General features: G+C 46.7%; 1 protein-coding gene across 6 annotated transcripts in view; it reads left to right on the top strand.

Moving 5' to 3' along the window:
• HHAT (hedgehog acyltransferase) overlaps positions 1-22,981 on the top strand; it is a 179,994-nt gene that overhangs the window by 73,655 nt on the left and 83,358 nt on the right. For all 6 annotated transcript variants that reach the window (XM_081121197.1, XM_081121193.1, XM_081121198.1 and 3 more), the window contains one exon: positions 7,598-7,633. In XM_081121197.1, coding sequence (XP_080977323.1) covers positions 7,598-7,633 — 36 coding nt within the window. The remainder of the gene's footprint in view (positions 1-7,597; positions 7,634-22,981) is intronic.

Below are 22,981 nucleotides of genomic sequence, written 5' to 3'. Positions count from 1 at the left end.
CCCATACCTTGCCCTCAGCCATACCAAACTGTTGAGTTACCTTCCCCACCCCCATTCACCTGAGACACATTTCCTCTTGTCTCCATTTCTGTAAGCTGCTTCCTTTGTCTGCAGTGTCATCTCCCTCTCTCTCTCTCTCTCACTCACACACACACTCACACACTCTCATCTCTCTGCATCCTCTATATTCACCAACTACAGCCTTTGGCTAACTCTTCCATAACCTTCAAAGCTCAGCTCAGGCCAAGGTCGTTTACTCTGAAAAGCCTACCTGGTTATTTCTCTCTCCGTCTTACAGGTTCCCACTGCTCCATGTCTTCCTTCTGTCCCACTATGTGTCACACAATGCAGTAACGGCCTGCTTATTGTAGGTCTCTCCTCGCTCCCTGATTATCCCCCATGAAAGAGGGATTGTAACTTGGTCTTTTCTACGTACGTACTGCCTATGTGTAGTGTGCTCATAAATGCCGGATGCATGGATGGATGGATGGATGGATGGATGGATGGATGGATGGATGGATGGGTGGGTGGGTGGATGGGTGGATGGATGGATGGATGGATGGATGGGTGGATGGATGGGTGGGTGGGTGGATGGGTGGGTGGGTGGGTGGGTGGGTGGATGGGTGGATGGGTGGATGGGTGGATGGGTGGATGGGTGGATGGGTGGATGGGTGGATGGATGGGTGGGTGGGTGGATGGATGGATGGGTGGGTGGGTGGATGGATGGGTGGATGGGTGGATGGGTGGATGGGTGGATGGATGGATGGATGGGTGGATGGGTGGGTGGATGGATGGATGGATGGATGGATGGATGGATGGGTGGATGGGTGGATGGATGGGTGGGTGGATGGGTGGATGGGTGGGTGGGTGGGTGGATGGATGGATGGATGGATGGATGGATGGATGGGTGGGTGGATGGATGGATGGATGGATGGGTGGATGGGTGGATGGATGGATGGATGGATGGATGGATGGATGGATGGTGGATGGGTGGGTGGATGGATGGATGGTGGATGGGTGGGTGGATGGGTGGATGGGTGGATAGATGTTATTAAGGGAATCCGATCTAGTGACAGGAAACTTCCCAAGGCTGCCCATTCAGTTATAATCACAATTGCACTAAATCTACCTGAAAATACAATTACTCCATCGTGTTTTCTGATTCATTTCTTGTCCATATGAAACTTACCTGGTTCCCTGTGTCATCCCCTCAAATAGTGCTTTCAGATCCCTTCCTTATCTTGGTCGGTACCCTTTAAACATGCTCCTCTTTGTCAGTCTCTCTTTGAAGTAGGCACTTGAAATCGAGAGTGACCCTCCAGGTGTGAGATGTAGTGAGCACAAAATGCTTGATCGATTCTTTTTGTAATTCTACTAGTGTGAAAAAATGCTAGCATTTTTTTAAATGCCTCAAACACTGCTGATTTGTTCAGCTCACTATTAGCTAAAAACCCCCAAACCTTAACATGCTGTGTGATACCACCTTGCCTCCATCCTCCACATGCAGGTCTTTGTGGGCTGGCGTAAAGACTTTGGCTGCTCCTCTGAGTGAAATGGGGAGTCACTGTAGGATTTAAGTAGAGGAGTGATATGTCTTGGGCTTTTAAAGAATAATTCTCATTGCTCTGTTGAGAATGGCCTTTAGGAGAGCAAGTGAGTCCATGAGAGGTTGCTGAAGTGGAGGTGGTAGGAAGTCATTCGATTCTGGATATATTTTTGAAAGTAGAGCTAACAGGGTTTGCTGATGGATCGGATGTGGGGATTAGAGAGGCAAGGATGACTGCAGGGTTTATAGCCTGAGCAGCTGGAAGGATGGAGTTGCCATCAACTGAGATGGGGAAGGCTGCAGGAGGAAGAGATGCGAGGGGTTGATTACGAGTTTAGTTTGGATGTGCCAAGTTTAAATTTTTGTAGACATTCAAGAGAGATGTTTAATAATTAGGGCGACACATGGGTCTGGAATACAAGAGAGAGGTTTGAGTTGGAAATATCATCCTGGGAGTTTTTAGCATATAGCTAGCTTTTAAAGCCCTGAGGCTGGGTGGTGAGACTATCGGGGGAGTGAGTATATAGAAAAGAAGACCAAAGACTAATGAGCCCGGGCTCTCTCGTATATAAGTTATACATATATGTATATATGGGATTCTGGATACTTGGTATATTATTGAATCAGTCAGGTTATAACCTACTGGTAGGTCATAATTGTTTCAGTGGGTTACAGATGCATTTTGAAAAAATGGAATAGAATAGAAATGTCACTATGCATTGTTCAGAGTAAAGGTAAGTTTTCTTGAAACTTTTTGTTTCAGCTATATACCTGTATTAGTTATCTATTGCCATGTAACAAATTACCCCCACACTTAGCAATTTAAAACAAGCTTCCTAGTTGAATGGTTTGACTCAGGCTGACACAAGCGGTTGGCCAGGGCTATAGTCTTGACTGGGCTGGAGGATCCGCACCTGAGCTCGCTCTTGTGGCTGTTGACTCCTGTTTCAGCTCTTGGTCGTGTGGGCTTTCCTTAGGGCTACCCATAATACTATAGCTGGCTTCTACCAGAGCACATGGCCTGAGAGAGAGAACCAGAGAGCATCTGCAAGACAGAAGCCACAGTCTCTTTTATAACCGACTCTCAGAAGTAACACATCATCACTTTAGCCACGATTCTCTTCTCTTCTGTTAGTCGCACAGACCAATACAGGTACAGTGGCACTGCACAAGGGTGTGAATGCCAGGAGGTGGGGACCATTGAGGGCCGTCTTAAAGCCTGGTTACCACAGCCTCTCTATATACTTGTGATTATTGGGTTGAGATATATCATATATTTTTTAAATGTGGGTCGTATGAAAAAGCCCTGCTCTATAGTGTCTAATATTGTGCACCATTGGACAGAGCTGCAAGTGAGCTGGCAGAAGCTCATTTAAGAGCCCCTACTATTGATACTCTTGTACACCCATGGTTAATTACCAGTGACTTCCAGATCTTGAATATGAACACTAGTGATTTTTATAGTGAGGCAATACAATTGAAGTCTAAATAGGCTGTGTGGGACTTCGCACCCCTAAATAAAGTGAGCCTGGTGTCTGTAGCTTGTATCTTTTACCTATCTGGTCATCTGCTAAGTGTATCTGTTGTTTGTGAGTTTCTCACTTCAAATCTGTGGCCCGACCTTATGCACAGCTGTGTGTCTGGATTCAAGTTTCTTGTAGAATGTAACATGTGGGCTCGTGACAGGAGTTACACTCCCTGCCTTTTTTCCTGCTTGCTTATTGGCCTGGGAGTGTGGTCTAAGCAGTGAGCTTGTGAGAAATTCTCCCTGTAGATGAATGGGGTATAATTAAACTTTTATGTTTTGTGCAGCGGGGTTATTCCGTACACAGAGGTGTGCCCTACTTAGAGGAATCTTATAGGGAAAGTGTAGACATGACCTTAAATATAATTTGATACACCCTGCTGTGAAAAACAAATCTGTTTTAGCAACCCTAGCTGATATTTTTTTGTTTTTACTGGCGTTCCTGAAAAATGACAAATTATCTTTAAAGCGCTATTTGACTCTAAGCAGGCCAGATGTCTCTAGTTAAACAGTTTAGAAGCCAGTCGAAAACACACCACTAAGTAAAAACATATGGCCGCTGGGGTCTTACTGACCTAAGTTCACTTTCACTTTTCCCTGTTTTCCCAGCATCCCTTTTTATTCTTGACTGTCAGCAGGCTCTGAATCTCAGACTGATATGCAGGTTAGATCCAGCCTTGGCCAGACTGTGGAAGGAACCTAAGGAAGTGAGGGAGCGGCATCCCGCAGACTCTGTACTCACATGACATTTACGGACGGAGGCGGAGATGGCATGATGTGATGCCAGTTACTGTATGGTGCCATCAGGAAGCCTGTTCCAAGCAGTGTGTCTCGGGCATTCTCAGAAAACAAAGACGTGGACCGAGACTGAGCGGTGGGCAGTGGTGTGACTCTTTGAATAAAGAACTGGGCCTGGCGGGCCTGGTCTGTTAGCCTCGGCTCTGCCACTATTACATATTTATGTTTTACACTATTCCATCTTCCTTACCCTCCATTTCCTGATCTTTCTAGCGAGGAGGTTAGAGCAGACACACTTTAAGATCTTTACCACTCTCTGAAACTAAGTTGGGTAGCCCAGCTAGTACTAATCAAGGCTTCCTGAGTCTAGGTATATACTTCCTTCTCATGGCGATTTGATTTGGTTTTTACTTCCAGTTCTCTAAGTCAGTTTTCAAATGTCCTAGGCAGGAATGTGAGAGTTTTGCAACCCACTGATGAGATAGACAGTCTGGAGATGAAAACCTGTGAGGGCTGTAAATTGCAGCTGAGACAAGGATTGAGATCTGAATGTGGTCGTTCATGTAAATACCGCCCTGCATGGGCCATGCTAAGTGGCCATAACAACTGTGCTTTGAAAACTTAGCTCATTGGTTGTGTGGCAGGTGCAGGTTCTGGCCCCAGTTCATTGCTTTTTCTAACCCCAGCTCCCCAACAGCCAAGATCAGCCTGAGCAGAAGGACCAGGACCTGAGAGGCAGGCCGTCTGGAAGAGCAGGACAAATCCTAGAGCCTACTGTGGGTTCTGGCCTGAGTCCTGCCACAGACATGCTGAGTGGGCCTGACACTCCTCTGTCAAAGGGGGTTGCTGAACGCGAGGATATTTAAGTCTCTGGCTCAGTGAGTAAACATATGCTCAGCACCATCTAGTCAGGCGCCAGGAGCCTAATTCTGATGCACTGTGAGGCCCTAACAAGAATAGAAGTCATCATCATAATAAATAAACCATCAGGCTGCATCAGCCCGCTCATTTGCGGATGGATATTAGACAAGAGCTGCCGCTGTGGGAGTTAGGATTCACTCTTAGAGATGCTTCCTGAAAGTGACTACGACAGGAAGCCTGAGGCCAGATGGAGCCTGTAAGGTCATCCATTCCAGTTTTCTATCTGATGGCTTGGTCTCCTCTAAATACCCTTTTAACTCAGGCTCACACCCATCCCTCATGGGAAATTTATTGCCTCGTTAGGGCCTTGCAACTTGTTAGAAAGTCCCCTTCTGTACGTATATCAAGCTGAAAGCCACTTCCCATTGCTGCTGACAATTGATTGTTCAGATGACATTTTCATATCATGTACACATAGAAAAGATTTCCTCTTTTTAATTTCTGGAAGGAGCCAGAATGAAGTGAATAGGATCGAGTATGGGTCCTCATGAGGAAAACTGGCTTACTGTGTGTGCGCTGGTGGCATGAGATTATTTTTTTAAAGGTGAGAATGGTTGTGCTACACTTTGTCAGATGTCTTAGTTCAGAAGAAAAGCCCCGTTTCTATCTCTGGGTGTTTATCTTACATACTTACATGTAATGGTTGATGTGTTAAATAACTACTTTTGAGCGTCTTCAATCTGCAGTGTATGGTGAGAAGGGCCAGAGCAGACAGAGGCATTGGTGCCTTGTTACCACGTATCATTCACATGTTGATTCACTCACTAGGTATCTCTTTTACTTTTTTATTTTGAGAGAGAGATTGGAAGGGAGAGGAAGAGGGAGAGAGAAACACCGATGTGAGAGCGAAACATCAATTGGCTGCCTCCTGCATGCCCCTTACCAGGGATCGAGCCTACAACCCTGGCATATGCCCTGACTGGGAATCCCACCGGTAACCTTTCAGTGCCCATGATAGCGCCCAACCAACTGAGCCACACCAGCCAGGGCAACAGATAGTTCTTGAGAATTTGCTTGGTGCCCTCAAGGAGTTTGCAATCCAGGAAGGGAGAGAATGTTTGATACTGATCTCATTGTATGGAAATTAGTGTTGGCTTTGCCATTGCTTTGCCGGGGGTTATGTGCTCTGCACTGCTGACTTCCTGCTACCTGGCACATTGGAAGCACGTGGTAAATATTGCTTAAGTGCGACAGTGGCTGAATACATGAAGGCAATAAGCACAGACTTGCAGCTGGTACCCTGAGCTAGATCCCGACTCCTCAATTTACTAGCTCTGTGGCTGGGGATAAGTACATGTGGCTTTATAAAACAGGGGCGGATTTTAAACAGGATTAAAAGAGATAATGTACAGAGTGCCTCTGTATGCAGTGCCTGGTATACAGTTCTAAAGAAAGAGAAAGGAAGGAAGGAAGGAAGGAAGGAAGGAAGGAAGGAAGGAAGGAAGGAAGGAAGGAAGGAAGGAAGGAAGGAAGGGCTTTTTCCATCCCTGACCTAGCTCCATCTGTCTGTACAGGATAGCTAAGGAGAACATATTTCTAGAAATTTCCTTGGTTTGCTTGTGTTTTGAAACGAAAGACACAGCCCCACAGAGGAGGCCCCACCCCCGAGCCCTTTGGAAGGAGCCGAAATCAGCTTCACCTTGGTAAAAAGGAAACCCAGAGTTTCATTTGAGGAGATGGGAAAAATTCTGGAGATGGATGGTGGTGATGGTTGCACAGCACTGTGAATGCACTTGAATGCCATTGAACCGAATATCTAAAAATGGTTCAAGTGGTAACTATTATGTTTGCCTTTGTTTCTCTGTTCTCACCTACCCCATGTCCATGATCTGCAAATAGATGCTCCAGTACATAAAAGAGCCTTGCCATTTAAAGCCACCCCACAAGGAATCCTGTTTTAATGTCAGTCGTCGCCTGCCATATGTCCGGTGGGCTGAGGTGCTGGGCATGCTGGGTGCTCCTGGGATACACGCAGGGGTGGAGCTGGGAGCTAGGGAGAGTCAGGGCCTGGGCAGTCAAACCCCACTTGAGGGTGAATTTCTGTGTCTACTGCTCATTGTCCTTAGAGGCAGAATGAACTCAGGCTTTACTCAGGCAGATCACTAACCCTGGAGGCCAGCCTGGCGGGGGAGGGGGAGAGGACACAATCACTATCTAGATGTTAGAAGTAGTCATAATGCCTGGTGGGCAGCAGCTTCATGATTCTGGCCAGGCAGTCTTTTTACTCCACCCCCAGCCCAGGGCTTACTGGATGCCTGGTGTGAGGCCCCACTCAGTGGTAGACTCACCAGCAAGTACGTGGAGCTGCTCTGCTCTCTTCCTTTGGACAGACCCAGGTGGGGACAGGGCTGCTCTCCCTGGGGAAAACTGTGGGGACTTTGGCTGGGAGGGGCAGGAAGGATCAGATCTCAGCCTTCCCCTCTCCTATTCTTCCCTTTGGCCAATGTAGTTTTAAATATATTTAAGTATTTTTTACTTATTTTTGAACATCTGAGACAACTAGTGTTATGAAAGGACTCACCTTTTGGAAAAATGGAAGGTACCCGGTCCATCCACCCCCAGGGCCTTAATTTCTGGAGAGATCTTAGGCTTCCCCAAGTACTTTTGCCGTCATAGAGTGGTGGTTCTTTATGAGAATCACTCGGAGCACTGTTCAATCTCATTGTTGGGTCTGAGGTGGGGCCTGGGAATTTGCATGTGCAGCAAGTTCCCAGGTGATGCTGCTGCGGCTGCTCCAGAGGCCGGACAGTCATAGAGTAATCCATTTATTCACCATGCTCTGAATGTAAATTATATATATTTGGTCAAGTTCACCATTTCTGTAAATATCTTCTATTGATAGACTTGTCTATGTCTCCTCTGAACAGGTATTTTGACGTTGGACTTCATGATTTCTTAATCAGGTAAGCCAGTAATTTTTATTTTCAATATTATTGAGTAGCCTGCCTATTAGGGAAGAAAGATGAAAATAAAATTCTTGTTCAATATCTTGATAAATGTGGGCAGTTGTATACTTGTCAAGGAAACACCATTAGCACTCTGTTTTTTGGTGCATCCCAGAATCACACGAGATTAAACAGTCCTTCTTAAATAATCAAAAGAAATTTATGTTTAAAGGGGTTTATATCTGAAGTGATAGTTAACCAAGAACTTGAACAAACTTAATTCTAACCTTTGGGCATCTGGAAAGACAAACAGAAGAGTGCCAACTTGTATTCATGCGTTAAATGACCCACGTCACCAGTTTTCCCACTGAATTTAAGCTTTTTAAACTGAATCTATTGGTTGTTTTATAGTCATAAAGATATGGCGTGTTCATAATTGAAAGAGATTACAGATGGCAGTTTATATCCTATTTATTGGTGATTTTTAGCAGAGTTGGCTTATTAATTCCAAGTAGCTATTAAATCAGAGGTTAAATGGAAATATACCAGAATATTAGCAATGCTGATAAAAATATGCATGAGATTTTTTTTTCTATCAACTTTGCTGTATTTTCTAGATTTTTTTTTTTTTATATTGAGCATGCATTAGTCTAACAGAGGTGAAAAATTTTCACTAAAACGCCTGTCAAAAATATATGTGGGAAGCAATAATGGTTGTTCACTGTAAGCTGAAGATTACAGGGAAACCAGAAGTCATGTAGAGTGATGAGCTTTCTGCAAGCTCCTGGCTCTAAATGCAAATTAATTCTGACTGAGAGTCTGCTCTTCAGCAGTCTGTAAGTCAGGTGACTTCTGGGAAAGGCGGTTCAGTTCTCCACAGGCATGACCACCTCCCTGTGGGCAGGATGCTCCCGAGGGGAACTGGACATGATCGGCATTACCTTTGTCCTAAACCAACCGCGATTCCTCCGAGCCGGCCTACACATGGTGGAGTTCCACGGAAGGCCATACGTACCTTGTCCTTTCTCCAGGGCCTCATCCTGGGCTGTGCATTGAAATCCGCTCAGTATACCCCAGACCCGAGGACGAGGGATTGTCCTGGCTTTCTCCAGGATGTTGCACATAGCGTGTACACTGCTACCCTTGGCACATCAAGGGTAAGTGCATTTTCGCAGGAGGGATAAAGCACCAGAAGTCATGGGAAGGGCAGGCATGGGAATTCCGTATCGAAACCGATGAGGAAAGGCTGCCTGGGTCTATACTTCAGGGAGTGGTCTGGATTTCTGAGCCCCTGTCTTTGGTGCTTAGTATGACCGCCGTGCTGCTGTTCACATCACCCCTCGCTGTGGATGCAGGTTTGTACTTTTCTTATGTTCTCCAGTAACTTTCTCGAGGGCAGGGAACATGCCTTGGTCGCCTTTCCATGACTACACTGGATGGTATTAACCTTCAACAGACATTTCTGGTAGGAGGGAATGAATGAAATGAGGCAAAAAGGGCCAGGAAGGTGAGGGTTAGTAAGAAGCTACTTGGTCATTTATTCAACAAGTAATTATTAAGCCTTCCGTGTGCCACTCACTTGGATATATCGGGCAATACCATCATGAGAAAAACAGACATTCGACTTAGAGCTTTTTCTGAGATTATCACTTGCCAGGCTGCTGTGTGTGACTCGAAGTGGGGAGGAGGGGTGGTCTGGCCCTGGGGCCCCTCCTCTCTTTCCTTCCTGTGGGTGTCAGCCCTGTCTCCTGTGCTGGGTGGGGAGGGGAGAGGCATGGTTAAGTCCCTCTAATAAACTGGTGCTGGGATCTTCTTGCCCTTTTTCGTGGTACTGGGAGGATGCTCTGCCTAAGTAGTCACCTAAGTCTGTGTTCGGTGAACCAAGCGGTGGGGAGAGCAGCTTCTTTCTGCCCTGCCATCTCTTGGCAATTTTCTCTCCCCTGGTCTGGTAGGCACAGAGCAAATAACATGTCCCTTGCTTATCCAGTTGGCGAGTGAGAGGTCAGTCTCCCCTTCTTGCAGCCATGCCCGGTGTCTGTGATGAGGCCTCTTCTTTCCCCTCCCATGGCAGCACTCCCCACTAAGCCGGGAGCTTAGGGACACCAAGGAGCCCCTTCCTCTGTATCTGCCCAGCTTAGAGGAAGTGTGTGGGGTGGAGGTGGTTCCCAGGAGCTGTCAGACCTCCATCTCTGAGAAGTCCCAGGGTGAGGTGGGGGTGTCACCTATTTATTTTCAGCCCTCGTTAGAAAATGGGTCTTTTCTGCTTCTAGTTTGGGAGATCGAGCCGGCTGGGGACTGAGCGTGGTGTGTCACTGGGCACCTCAGTGAGAACTGTTTCGCTGGAACGTGACCCCGAGGCCAGGTGCAAGAGGGTGGGGTGAGTGACAACACTTTGAAGAAGTTAAGCTGTGAATGGGGAGGAAAGAAAGCCCTTGGCAGCTGGTGGAGAGGGACGTTTGAGTGGGATTTTTCCCTTTTTTAAATTGGAGCAACGCTTTGCTGTTTAGCCACCAGCAGGTCTTAAGTGTCCTTTAGACTTAGGAAAAGTGGTTTCTGTTGGCTGGAGAGAAGCAGAGTGTGATTGCCAGGGGCCGAGGAGGCAGAGGCGGCGAGAGGTGCCCTTGTACCCCAGAGAGCAAAGGCTTCTTCCCGTAAATGTATCCCGGGGCACTGGAGAGGGCTGGAAGAGCGAAGAGCCACGGGGTGGTACTTGAAGAACCCTTCTCTCCCAGTGATGGCCAAGAGAAGAAAATCATTTTCCCCTCGTAAAAGAGGAGATGGTGGAGAAATTGGCATAGGTTTTTGGAAAAATAAAATTAAGTCCATTCGTTGGCTCCAACAAGCTCTGAACAAGAACTCTGGTTCGTGGGGCTATCCTGCGTGCTTAGTGTTTGGCACAGTAGCAAGTAGGTAGCACCCCTGAAATGAATCAGCTGCGTCGCTCACGCTGATGGAAGTAACGCCGACTTCTCTGGAATGAACGGCAAATTTCTACAAAGCCAAGAGCCCTATCTGTGATCTCAGCCTAGCCAACGGCAAGGAGGGACTTGTTTCCTTTTAAGTGGATGGAGTGCTTGGCATATTGTAAGAGATGTGATTACACATGTGGACATGAACTGGGAGGCAGTCAAACGGTGGTCACAGGCTCTGCGCAAGACGGAGATGTCACGTTGAACGAAGTGGGAGCACTTCTGATACTGGCGTTTTATGATGATGGAAAATTCGGTGAGCTGAGTCCTTCCGCATCTTCCAGAAATCAAAGGGAAGACAGTAATCGCAGCTCACTTACGAAGAGCCTCGGAAGAAGGCTGTTGGCTGGAGTTGTTAATGTCACGCTACAGAAGGAAAAGGGAGACAGTGACCAACCTGGGAGAAGAGATGGTAGGAGAAAGCAGCTCTGTTTCATTTGCGATAATAAGGTGGCTTGTTTAAATTGAGCTTAGCTTAGTTTGGGCAAGAACATAAGAATGATTGGTGAGGTTTGGTTCGATTCTTGCTGACTGAGGCATTTTCCATTTTACCCAGAACTGTAGCGGCGCCAGCCCTTTTAGGAAGGTGTATTGTGACTGCTCTACCTGTCCATCTAACCCCTCTAAGTTGCTCAGGTTCGGGAATGTTTTAAGCGATTCAGGCTGCTATCGTGATTTTTAAAAGAAGACCTGGAGCCATCCCTCTTCCATCTTGTTGGAAAGATTAAACTTGTCATTTCCCCTTTTTAAATTTTCATTGCTTATGCATTTTAAAAATCAGAAAAATATTCACCGTGTTTTCTATATTGTTTATATTTGGCTTTTAAACCCATTTCAAATACATATGCAAGAACCCTTACAGAGTTCTTTCTGGGCATGTCCTACATCCCTCCTGGACAGGGAGCTCTTGGAGGTCAGGGTCTGACTTGTCCATGTATTCCCCACAGTACCATAGTGTCTAATGTCTAGAGGGCCCTTAAAAATGTTTGAATGAATACATTTTAATTTTCAAAAATGTGAAAAGACCTAGTAACCATCTCCTTTCCTTTTCGTTTAATCCAGTTATTTATGATACCGATTAAGTGGTCTAAGCGCTATTCCAAGAGCCAAGCTAAAAGCAATCCTGAGGTAGACAGCGTCCCTGCCCTCACTTGGCTTGTGTTCCAGGAGTGAAAGCGGAGCATAAACAAGCAAACAAGTAAGCGAGCAATGGAGGCCAAGGTGTGAGAGCCACTGTGGGTCGGATGGGCAGGACTGGCCTCTTTGAGGCTGCAGGTGACACTCAGCTGAGAGATGGGTGAGGAGGGGGCAGCCAGGGGAAGACCTGGGACTAGGTGGAGACAGGCAGAGGGAAGGGCTAGCAGCAGGGCCCTGAGATGGGAAGTAGCAGGTTTGAGGCATAGAAGGGAAGGGAGCCTCTGGGGCTGGAGAGCGTGTGGCAAGGAGTCCCCATGAGTCTGGAGGAAGAGGTGACAGCCAGACTGCGAAGAGGGTTGGGTTCTCTTTTAAGGACAGTTGGAGCCATTGGAGGGTTTTAAGTAGGGGAGTAACATGATCTGATTTATTTTTTCCAAAACTCACTGTGACAGGCTGAGCTGGGAATTTGGCGAAGCTGGGATTTTGGAACCTCAGCCATAACCCCTTGCTCTACCGCAGGCTGGCGCTCGGTGACACAGGCCTGTCCTTGCTCCTCAGGGAGGCTTCTTTGACAGCCAGCCACTATGACAGCTACTCTGTTCAGGAATAATAGCCCTCAATAATCCTTTACTTTCCTTCTTTTTATGTCTGCTTGGCATATTGTAAGAGATGTAATTATACATGTGGACATGAACTGAGAGGCAGTCAAACAGTTGTGGGACATGGTCACAGGCTCTCTCCAGAAGCGAGGACAGCTGGAAGCAGTGGGGTTGGTGCTGGGCAGTTACTTGGGACGGAGGTTTTGCAGCTTTCTTGTGGGGGTCACGTAACCACCGTGTCCTGTGAGCTCTCAGCAAGCCCAGGCTCTCACTCCTTCACTGGCACTTTATCTGTGGGGTCTCCAAAGACCTAGTTTATGGCCCTCAATGCTCCTGTCTTGGTGCCACTTCAGGTGGGTGTCAACCAGCCTTAGGACAGGGTCTCCTGAATCTACAAAGCCAGTTCCCTCTCTGGGGCTGCCTGGAGTGAACTCCATCAGGTTCACTCATGAAAGCTATTGTGTTATGTGGTGGTGTGTTCTCCCTTTTCTTGTCAAAAACAAACCCCTTCCTAGCTTCTCCTATCACTGTCACTGTAGAAGACAGCACTTCTGTCCCCCCCTAGATTCTAACACGTGCGAGTGATTTGGGGACCTTTTCTTGGCTTTGTAGATGTTTAGGATGGAAGGGCCTTGGTGATTGTGCCCACATTACACTAATTTTCAGTTCTTAGACAATTTCTCAGATCCACGCTCACTTTGATCCTACTGCTCCACTTTTGAGGAAAAACTTGTTAGAATTATTTATCTTCATGGCTGTGCTATATTGGGTTTGTTAATGAGAAAAATCCAGATTAAAAACAACAACACACGAAATGAAACCCTTTATGCTCTGAGAGATGATATTTCTAATTCACTGCCTACCATATACGGCATCTATCAATACAGATGTTCCAACAAATAAATATACCTTTTAAAAAAAATTAAAAGAGCCACTGTTGAATTAAATTGAGAAAACTTCCAAGGTAGAGACATAATTTTAAGTGTAAAAAGCTCTGAGTCAGGGATGTTGCTGAGCAGGGTGGGCTGTAAGATCCATGGTCTAAACCAGTGCCGATAAGTGATTTACTTGGTAGGACATTTGTTCAGTAGTGATGATTGTCATCTTTTTAGAATTCTCTTTCTTATGTCTGGAGTAGTTTTCTGCCTGTGGGGCTGCCATACGAGGCAGAAGCAAGAAACTTGCTTTATTTCCTTGCAGCAAGGGTCTCGGGTCCCCCTCCCTCGATTTAGATCCCACTGAGAATAACATGGGCAGAGGTGGGACCTGGAGTGAATTCTGATGAGCCTAGAAGCAGTGATGTCCAGCGTTGACCGCAGTCCTGGGATGGAGCCCTGGCCCAGCACTGGTGACTGGCAGGCACAGTAGGGCCCCATCTGAGCAGTGGTGGAGTAACTTGTCAACAGCTCCTGACTGCATAGCCTCCAAGCCTGGCTTTGAGACTCTCTCTCAGAGATTGTGCAAACTGCTGGAGCTTCTTTAATAAGTTCCTTTCAGAGTAAAACTAACTAGAGTCGGTTCTGTTATTTGCAACTACAATACCCGAGATAGTTACTTATCCAGTGATGTTTGGGATGTCTAGCTCTGCAGGGGAAGTACTTGACCTTTTGTGGGCTTGGCCCATAAGCTGCATTCACTCCACACACTAGAACTAAACAGAACTGCAGCTGTTTTTGCATCAGTGACAGAAGCAGCCTGTGAAATGGAAAGGGATTGGGTCAGGTGCAGAAGACCATGGCTCTGTTCTGCCTTACGGCTCTCTTGCTGCAACGATTTTGTGTAGGTCACTTCTGTTAGGGCCTTTGTTTTCTTATTTGTGAAATGAGACAATTATGCCTGATGAGCTCTAAGGTCTCTCTCAATTCAACAGCCTCTGATGAGCAGCGTTAGTGTTTTTAGCATTAGAAAGCAGCATCTGCTGTCCAGATGTGCACTATTCAGTACAGTAGCTACTAGCCACATGTAGCTATTTAAATTTAAATTGGTTAAAATTCAAGGAAATTACAAATTCAGTTCCTTAGGTGCAGTAGCCACATTTTAAGTGCTCAATAGCAAATGTAGATCCTGGTTACCATATTGGACAGTGCAGCTATGGAACATTCCCATTACAGCCAGAACATTCTCTCGGCTAACACTGGTCTGGATGGCAGTGCCATTTCCCCACATGCCTTTTAGAGATGCTGAGTGTTCTACTGTATTTCTGTCTCCTACTTGAACCATCAGCAGCCACCTTATTAGCTACTCAGCTTGCCCCAAATGGAACTTTTATCTACCCTTTTTAACTCCCTATGTGTCAACTCTACTCTTCCCCTCTAAGGGAGTTAAATCAAACAAATACATATTAAATGGTGAGATCCATCATTCTGAGTGCATGAATCCATTCATGTATTCATCAGATGGTTTTAATATCTACTATAGGCTGGAAACCCTACTCAGCAACCTACACGGTCCCTTTCCTCCTTCAAATTCGGTGTGGAACCTGCTTAGTGGCAAAGGTGGAATGATCTTTACTGAGAGGACAGATTCAGGAGCATGCTCTGGACCAGCAGGATACTCTGGAGTAACATGAAATCCCAAGGGAAGGTCACACCTTCAACATGGACCATGAGTAGAAAAAGCAGTGGACCTTCAGCCTGGTTTCGGCTGTGACCAGGCCATTTAAAATAAAAACACTAGAATCCGAAAGCCCACAGCATCTGTTTCTAATTGAGAGGTCATTTGCAGACAACGTGTTTTTCATAGAGTGACATTTGTATGTGTTTAAATCATGGAGTCCATTGCACTGAAATCCACTTTGGAAATGGAAATAGATAATTATTTTTGAATCTTCTAATCATTTTTAAAGCTAAATAATGAACTGGAAAGCATTTAGCTGAGGACGTGCATCTGGTTACACAAACAAAGTATTCAGTTGGGATGAGATGCAAATATATATTGTCCCAGAGGCCCATGATTCTAGTCCTGGCTTTTCGGTTCATTTCATGGCCTTGGGAAAACCTTTTTAAGTTTCTGAGCATCCGCCACTCATCTGTAAAATATCTTCTGAATTAAAAGGTCTCTTCTAACTCGGACTTTACGTAACTATAGCATTCTGTGGCTGATGGAAGTAGACAAATTCCTGTAAGCACGTGAGCAATCCAAGAACTCTGGTCGTCTTGAGGCCCCCGCCAGAGTTTAAAACACGAGATTTTCTGTGTCATTCAGGATCACGCACAGAATTCCTCCTCTCTGCAGGTTACAGTAAGGCCAATGAGGGGACAGAAACGTGAGCCACTGCTTAATTTCTCTGTAGTCTAATTGGAGAGGGAAAGCAGGTATTTATGACATGATCAGAAGGATTAAGCCCCCGGGAAGTGCCAGAGCTCCTGCTTTCTCTACCTGTCGTGGAATAAGGAAGGAAGGAGGAGGCTGACTGGGGAATGTTTAGAGGGGGACAAATCCTGGGGACAGTATTTATAACTGAATAATGGCACTTGGATGTGTACTCAATCTGCTGAGCCAAGACTGGACTGTTTCTTTTCTTCCCACCCTACTTTTTGGAATATGGCCGGGCAGTTCTTTCTCCCTCATTCTGTGCATGAGCGTTTTGGACGCTTACCTTTTCTCTTCGTATTTGAAAATCCCATGACATCTAGCACAGCATTTTGTTTAGTATAAGTGTCTTGACCCTCAGCTTTTGGCCCAGGGGCGGTAGCTGGATGAGATGCGGGCGGACGGCGGAGAGGAGAGGAGCGTGGCGCCCCCGTGGGCAGCTCTGCGGCTCTAGCGGTGCAGGCCCTGCTGCTGCTTCGAAAGACAGCCCCTCCCGTTCTAGTCGGCTCCCAGGCAGCAGGCGGGGTGGAAACAGCTGGGTCAAGGGGGCTGCCCCGTGGCTCACATCTGGAGATAGCCTTTGCGGTGCTAAACTGTGTTTGTAATGACCTCCGAGCTTGACGGCCGACCTGCAGCTCCCCTGCCGAGAGCCTCCCTGCCCTGTTTCTGGTGCACCTGCTGGGCAGGCAGGTGGGCGGCAGCTCTCTCACCCCGTGCGCGCAGTCTGCCCACAGGTATGTTTTCGAGGGCAACGGAATCCAGCGATGCCCTCACCACTTTAAATCGGGGATCTTTGAAAGGGTTCTGTAGTCCTGCCAACGAAGCTACTGGATACATGAGATTTAGAGATTTTTCCGTTGCTTTGGTATCCCTGACTTTCTCTAATGAGGAAATTTAGAGCTTGGTAAATTGGTTGCACTGAATTTTGTTAAATTTCTGAAAAACCAACCCTGACTGAAAGAGCAAAAAAACCCCCCAAAAACGGCCTAGTTGAAATGAGTCTGTGTTGGCACCTGGAAGCTCAGCACGGTGTCACCGCACGGAATACTTGCTGGTTACTAATGTCACTGTGGGAGAAGGCGGTGGGGAAGAGACTGGAGAGAAGGCAGATGGGAATGCTGTTGCTGCCTGTCAACCCCATAGGGACAGTGGGGGTACAGGGACGTCAGCCTGTGGCATAAAGTGGAAGAAGGTCCTTCCACACCTGCTGGCTGCCCCAGCACCGATTTGCTCAAGGCTCTCCCAGGGGCTCCTCTTGTACTGCGGAGCACCTGCGGGCCCGCAGTGGCCTCCGACCCCTTCCTGGCCCCTATGGCTCAGGCAGAGCCTAAGGATTTTTTCTTTCAGACTTCATGCCGTGCCACTCCGGGGTGCCCTGGAGGATTTGTGCGCTCCTGTTACATTATCTCAGTTACCTGCGGACATGGGGTGATGATTATTTACACCACACAGAGCAGAGATAGATACATTTTCTCCCCCATAGGGTTTTATAATTTATTTGTTTGTTTAATTGCATGGTCTTTTTATAAAATAGCCCCCCACTCCGCAAATCTCCTCCTTTCCTATGCATCTAAGCGGTGACAGAATTCCTAGAGAAAGCCCAGGTATATAGGGTCTACATTTCCTGATCACATCTCTCCTAAGATGCTCATAGACTCGCACATGCCGCGTTTAACTTCCTGGCCATCTGCAAGGATTGTCTAGACTGGGTGAGTCCCTCTTTGCTTTCTTTCCGGGGATGTACTAGAAGGATGCACTGCTGGAACTCACTCTTTGGTAGAGGGTTGGCTTTGCATTCACATGTCCCTAACTAGTCTTCCTGACCAGCCCCCAGCTTTCTGTGGGATTGCCCAGCTCTGTTGGGGCACCACAGAAGGGCACAGCAGCCTCTCTCAGAACCACTGGAAAGATAGAATCCCAGCCCGCAGGAGGGTTGCTTTTGGCCATAGAGCTCTGGGTTACAGGACTGGGCCTCAGATTCCAGCACCTCTGCCGCCTGTCATGACTGTGCCTGTGTCAGTCTCACTTCCTTACCCGCCAAGGGAAGACAGTGACTACATCGCAGGGTTTTGTGAGGATTGGATTAGATGATCTACGGGGGAGAAATTGGTACCATTGTAAAGTGTTGTAAGGTTAATCCCCAGCCTGTTGCTTTAATCTCTGTACTCTCATCCCGTCCGGGGGGTGGGTGGGAGTGGGGTGAGGGGCTGGGAAACATGGTGATCCCTTCATGCTCTTTGCTAAGGTGGGGAAAAAGTAGCCTGTTTTCAAGGATTAGTAGAAATATAATAGACATGTAAAAAATAATGTCTTTTTCTTAATTGATGATTTTCTGGACGTTGGCTGAAATCCCTGTGGTTAGGGAAGGAGGCTAGTAGGAGAGGGAAGACCAGTCACTTGGCGTTCAGGTAGCTCTGTCCGCTCATCAGATGTCAGACATGGACTGGCCTTTTATCACAGCAGCTACTTTGAGGGACGTTCTTGCTGTGTGTGTATGTGTGTGTCTATGTGTGTGTGTGTGTCCCTCCTTGTGCTGTATCTACATGGGAAACATAGCAAAACTTTTGGCTGAAAATTATTTGAGGGGTGGGGGAGAATCACTGTGTATATGGCATACCCACGGGTGTATTTCCAAGAGTTAAAAAACAGACAAAATGTACAACGTTCCAGATGAAACCAAAGCAGCAGCAACAACAACACAAATGTGCTAGAGGCATCATCACCAGCCTGGTTTCCGTTGTGACCAGGCCACTGAAAATAAAAACACTGTGGAATCTGCAAGCCAATAGCCTGACCCCCTTGGTTCTGAATCTCAGAGCCTGGAAGAGCAGTGTGGGGGTGCTCAGGGCGATTCCAGCAAGTGCCCGGCCTGGAGCCAGCTCCCTCACTCAGCCCCTCCGGAGGGGAAAGGGAGCGGATGCATTTCTGGTCCAGCATTGCCTGTCCCTGGTCATCAGACTGCCGATGACAGACTGGTTCCACTGTCTTAAAGTGATGGAATTCCTTTAAATGTTTTTTAAATTGGAGATCGTACCTTTAGAGCTTTAGTAAGCTGATCTCTGCAGCCGCCGCTATGAAATATGTAAATAACCATAAGATGTTTGTTCTGAGACATTTGTGTGAGTTTAGCCCATTTCAGCCCACAGACCCTCACCATCCCCACCCACCAACCCAGATCTCTGACTCCCAACGTTTCCTGGTGGTTCACAGCTACTGCTGGTCTTTGGAAATGAGTTTCACAGCTGATTGGAGAGAAGCAGAGAAATCATGAAAGGAGACACAGTAACTGTCTCAATTCCTTTCTTCTTCCCATGAAGTCTTTGTCCTTTGTCCTGTGTCCTTACAAGAAATCTTCCTGGACATGAGCACATCTCTGTTCCGTTCAGTCAAGAAGAGTTCCTGCTACAAGGGCATTTTTAGATAATCAGAGACTTATTAAGTAGACTGCCTTGCAACCTTTAATCAAAAAAGTTTCCTAAAGCAGAATAAAAATGATAAATCAATGAAGAAGTATGAAAAGATTGGATTGCTCTGTGTGATTCTCATCAGGCTTAATGCTCAATTTATCACTGAAACCTCAAGGCGACTCGCCATCTAGTGAACCACCCTGATGTCCTAGCCGCTCTCACAACACAGAAGGTGGCAGGGGGCTTGGTGCTTCTGCTCACAGTGGCACCAGAATGAAACTTAAAAGAATGCTGTTAGGGATCATCATTCCATTTAGGCAATAATCCTGTAATGTGACATAAAGGATGGTCCAGAACAGCCTCTCTCCCAGGTAGCATTCATCATCAGAATTATAACTGAATTTAAATATAACTCCAACGATGTAGCAAACATGTCATCACCCACAATGCGGCCCAGGAAGAAAACTGGGAGAAAATACACTGAGATATTACACTGGTGTTGTTTTCTTTGATGGTGAGGGGAGAGGTAATTTTTCTTTCCTCTCCCCTCTCCCTTTTCCCCTCTCCTTCCCTCCCTCCCTCCCTCTCAGTCCCTCCCACAGTACGTGTATGTGTGTGTTTGCTTCAATGAGTATCGATTTTTAAATGGATAGATAAATTATATTTAAAATTTTAGAGACAACACTGAGCAACTTTTACTCCATTCCAGAAACCACGGTAATTACTGACTGCGAACCTACTATGTGTCGGGCACTGTGCTCGGGCTCTTTACAGGCGCTGTCTCCCCAGATCCTTTGTGAATCCAGTAAAGAGAGTGGGTTATTGCCTTTTCCTAAATGAGGAAACGAGAGCTCTGTGAGGCCTCACAGGAAGATCCGGGGATTTGAATCCAGATCCATTCCACCCTCGAGTCTTCTCTCTACCCCAGTGTTGCCTCCTTTCAATAAGCTGGGGCTTGAGATGGGACCTGGCAAGATTGTGTCACAGCACTGGGATTAAGCACTATGAAGTAGACATTAGGGAGAATCCATGGATTTCCTTTATGTGTTTAAAGAAAGATTATTTAGTAAAAAACCCAGTTGTATGACATGGAGCAAATTACCCCTCTTCGCCTTTTAAGCTTCAGTTTCTTTGTGAACCTAGGGGCTTTGGCGACCCCAGTCCCCACATCTTGTCACTCTTGTGTTCTTGGGCTCATCTAAACAAGCAAGCCAATGGGAAGTGGGTTGTTGTTGTTGTTTTGGGGTTTTGCTTTAGCAGGGATTTGAGTTGGGCATGAGAAACCTATGGGCATAGTTGTAACGCAGAGTAAAGCCCACTTAGAGGGAGTTGTGCTTCAGGTCCCAGAGAGTGGCAATAAATATGCAGTACATAGTGTGGATTGAACAGGGATTTGAAAAGAGGAGATTACTTTTCCATCAAGGTTGTACATTTTCATGGAAAATTCTAATGTTTTTATTTTAATCTGTTATCACATGCACTTTAGTACTTTCCTTAGTGACACAGTTGCAGATATAGTCACACTATAATTGTGAAGAGTCCATTGACCCTGACTGCAAGTATATCTTCATTTCTTTCTGTTTTGGTACCTAAGCACATCATGTTCTTTGTGTGGCTTAGAAGAAACAGTGGCCTAGGAGCCAGCACATTGCCCCTACCTGTCTGTGAAAAGCTGGCCTAGTTACTCCAGCCCTTGGACCAGCCTCAGTTTTAACATCTATAAAATGAGTTGGACTATGTTCATTCCAGCACTCGATGCTCTAGTCTGCAAAAATTATTTTCCTCACTTTTTAAGAGTTCTTGACTCCTCGCGATTGACAAAATACACAGAAAAGATGTCAATAAGAGCCAGCCTTTATTGAGTACTCATTAAGCTTCAGGTACTTTTTAAGTGTTTTGTATGTATTATTTCAGTTAAATAGTAGACCAACCTTTTGAAGTTGGAAAGTACCTTTATTACTCTACCTAAAGTTAGAAAGCTCCGAGAATTTAAGTGACTTCCCAAGGAGCCAAATGTTTCCTCAGGCAGTTCAACTCCAGGACCTGGGCTTTGGCCTCTGTGATGACGGTGAGTCCACACGGGGGGCGCAGAGGGCCCCTGGCAGCAGTGCATGGTTGGGGGTGAAGAGCTGCAGGGAGGACTGCGCCTCTGTAGGTGCTCAGGGTGGTCCCCGAAAATTGGTAATTGAGCAAAATCAGTGAAGCCACCCTTTGAAGAAATGTGCATTATGCGTAAAGGTTGACTGTCCTAGAGAAGGACTCCCACTCCCACAGGGGACTTTACAGAGCTTCGGTGGGGCTGTCTGTCCTGGGGAACGGCCCAGCCTGGGGTCTGCCCAGCCTTCCAGGCCAGCCACGTCACCCTCCTCGGGGAACACCTCCTGGGTTGGCCGGGGGGCCCGTCGGGATTTATTCCAGCAGCTGCCCTGGGAGTCCCCGTGTCTAAACGGGGGCCCGCTGGTGGATTCATCTCCCTCCTCCCCCTGCTCCCTCTCCCTTCTCCTCCTTGGTATCCTCTTGGCTGTTCTGTCTGCCTCCAGCCCCCCTTTTTGGGAGGTAAAGAAGATGAAATTCAAACTGTTTCCAGACAGGTAAGAAAGGAAGTTGTCACAATGGGCAGAAATGATACCTTTGCATCCTGGATTATTTAGGGTCCCCGCCTGTCAGCCTCACCCCACCCCCAGGGGGGAAATAAGCAGATGGGGGCCCGAGATTGGCCTCCAGCTGCTTAGACTTGTTGCTGTCACTAACCTGCTACCCCTGGGCTCCCAGAGTCAGGGTTATCCCACCGGCGGCATTGATCTGAGGAACACATCCTGATCTTCTCCAATCCAGCGAATGCATTAGTTTCTTTTCCATTCTTTGCTGTTTCAATAGTAGGTTTAGGAAACTAATAACATCCTGAAACTGTTTTTGCTGCCTCAGTGATTTGTTTAAAAGAATATTATCCTGAACCATATTGAACGTGCATGTTGTATCTGTAGCGCATATTTATGTTTATGTACACATGTATGAACCTATTGTTTGATGGTTTTGTTTTACATTTGCCTAAAGCATAGGGGCTGTTCTCAGAGCTGGTTGCCCACAGGGCGGGGGTTAATATGGCACTGCTGCTCACAGGCAAGCATCCTGGGGGAAATTGCATTTATTTCACTGTAAGGACCAGAGTTAAGCAAAAGTTTTAATATTCTAAGTGCATGTATGATCCCCCTTAAGAAAACTGATCCCTGCCCTGGCTGGGTGGCTCAGTTGGTTGGAGCGTCATCCTGTACACCCAAAGGCTGAGGGTTCAATTCCCGATCAGGGCACATACCTAGGTTGTGGGATCGTTCCCCAGTCTGGGTGGGTACGGGAGGCAACTGATTGATATTTCTCTCACCTCGATGTTTCTCTCACTTGCTCACTCTCTCTTTCCCTTACTCTCTCTCTCAAATCAATAAAAACATATCCTTGGGTGAAGATTAAAAAAACCCAAAAAAGAAACTATATCCCTGGCCCCTAGGTGGCCCTTTCGCTAGCTGTGATAAGGGCACCTGGTTCCTATCCAGTCATTCAGGCAGGTCTCGAAGGGTCTCTATTTGGGGACACTCCAATCATCTAGTTGCTATTTTGATTGTTTAAAACTTTCTGGACACCAGCTGTGTGAGTGACGTTGAGTCGGGAGCTGTGAGGAATATGACCGAATTGTGAAAATCTCATTTTTTCTAAAGCAGCTTGTGACTCAGACGCCCACGTCTCCCCCCAGATAGTGGCCTTCGTTGGTGTCCTGGAGATGGATGCTGCGGGAGACCGGGAGGCCCAGTGCTTCACGGGGTCTCTGTTCAAGGGGATGCAAGGGTTAACAGAGACAGTAGGCAGAGCCTACAACAGGCCTAGAAGATAGTAAATCCCTAGTATAATTTTTGTAAGTTGAATGAGTGAATGAAGAACAAATGGGTGAAC

This window comes from Miniopterus schreibersii (assembly GCF_964146895.1).
Source record: "Miniopterus schreibersii genome assembly, chromosome: 19".
In the NCBI taxonomy this organism is placed as follows: domain Eukaryota; kingdom Metazoa; phylum Chordata; class Mammalia; order Chiroptera; family Miniopteridae; genus Miniopterus; species Miniopterus schreibersii.
The sequence above is the reverse complement of the archived record's forward strand: the minus strand, read 5'-3'. Positions and strand labels throughout refer to the sequence as shown.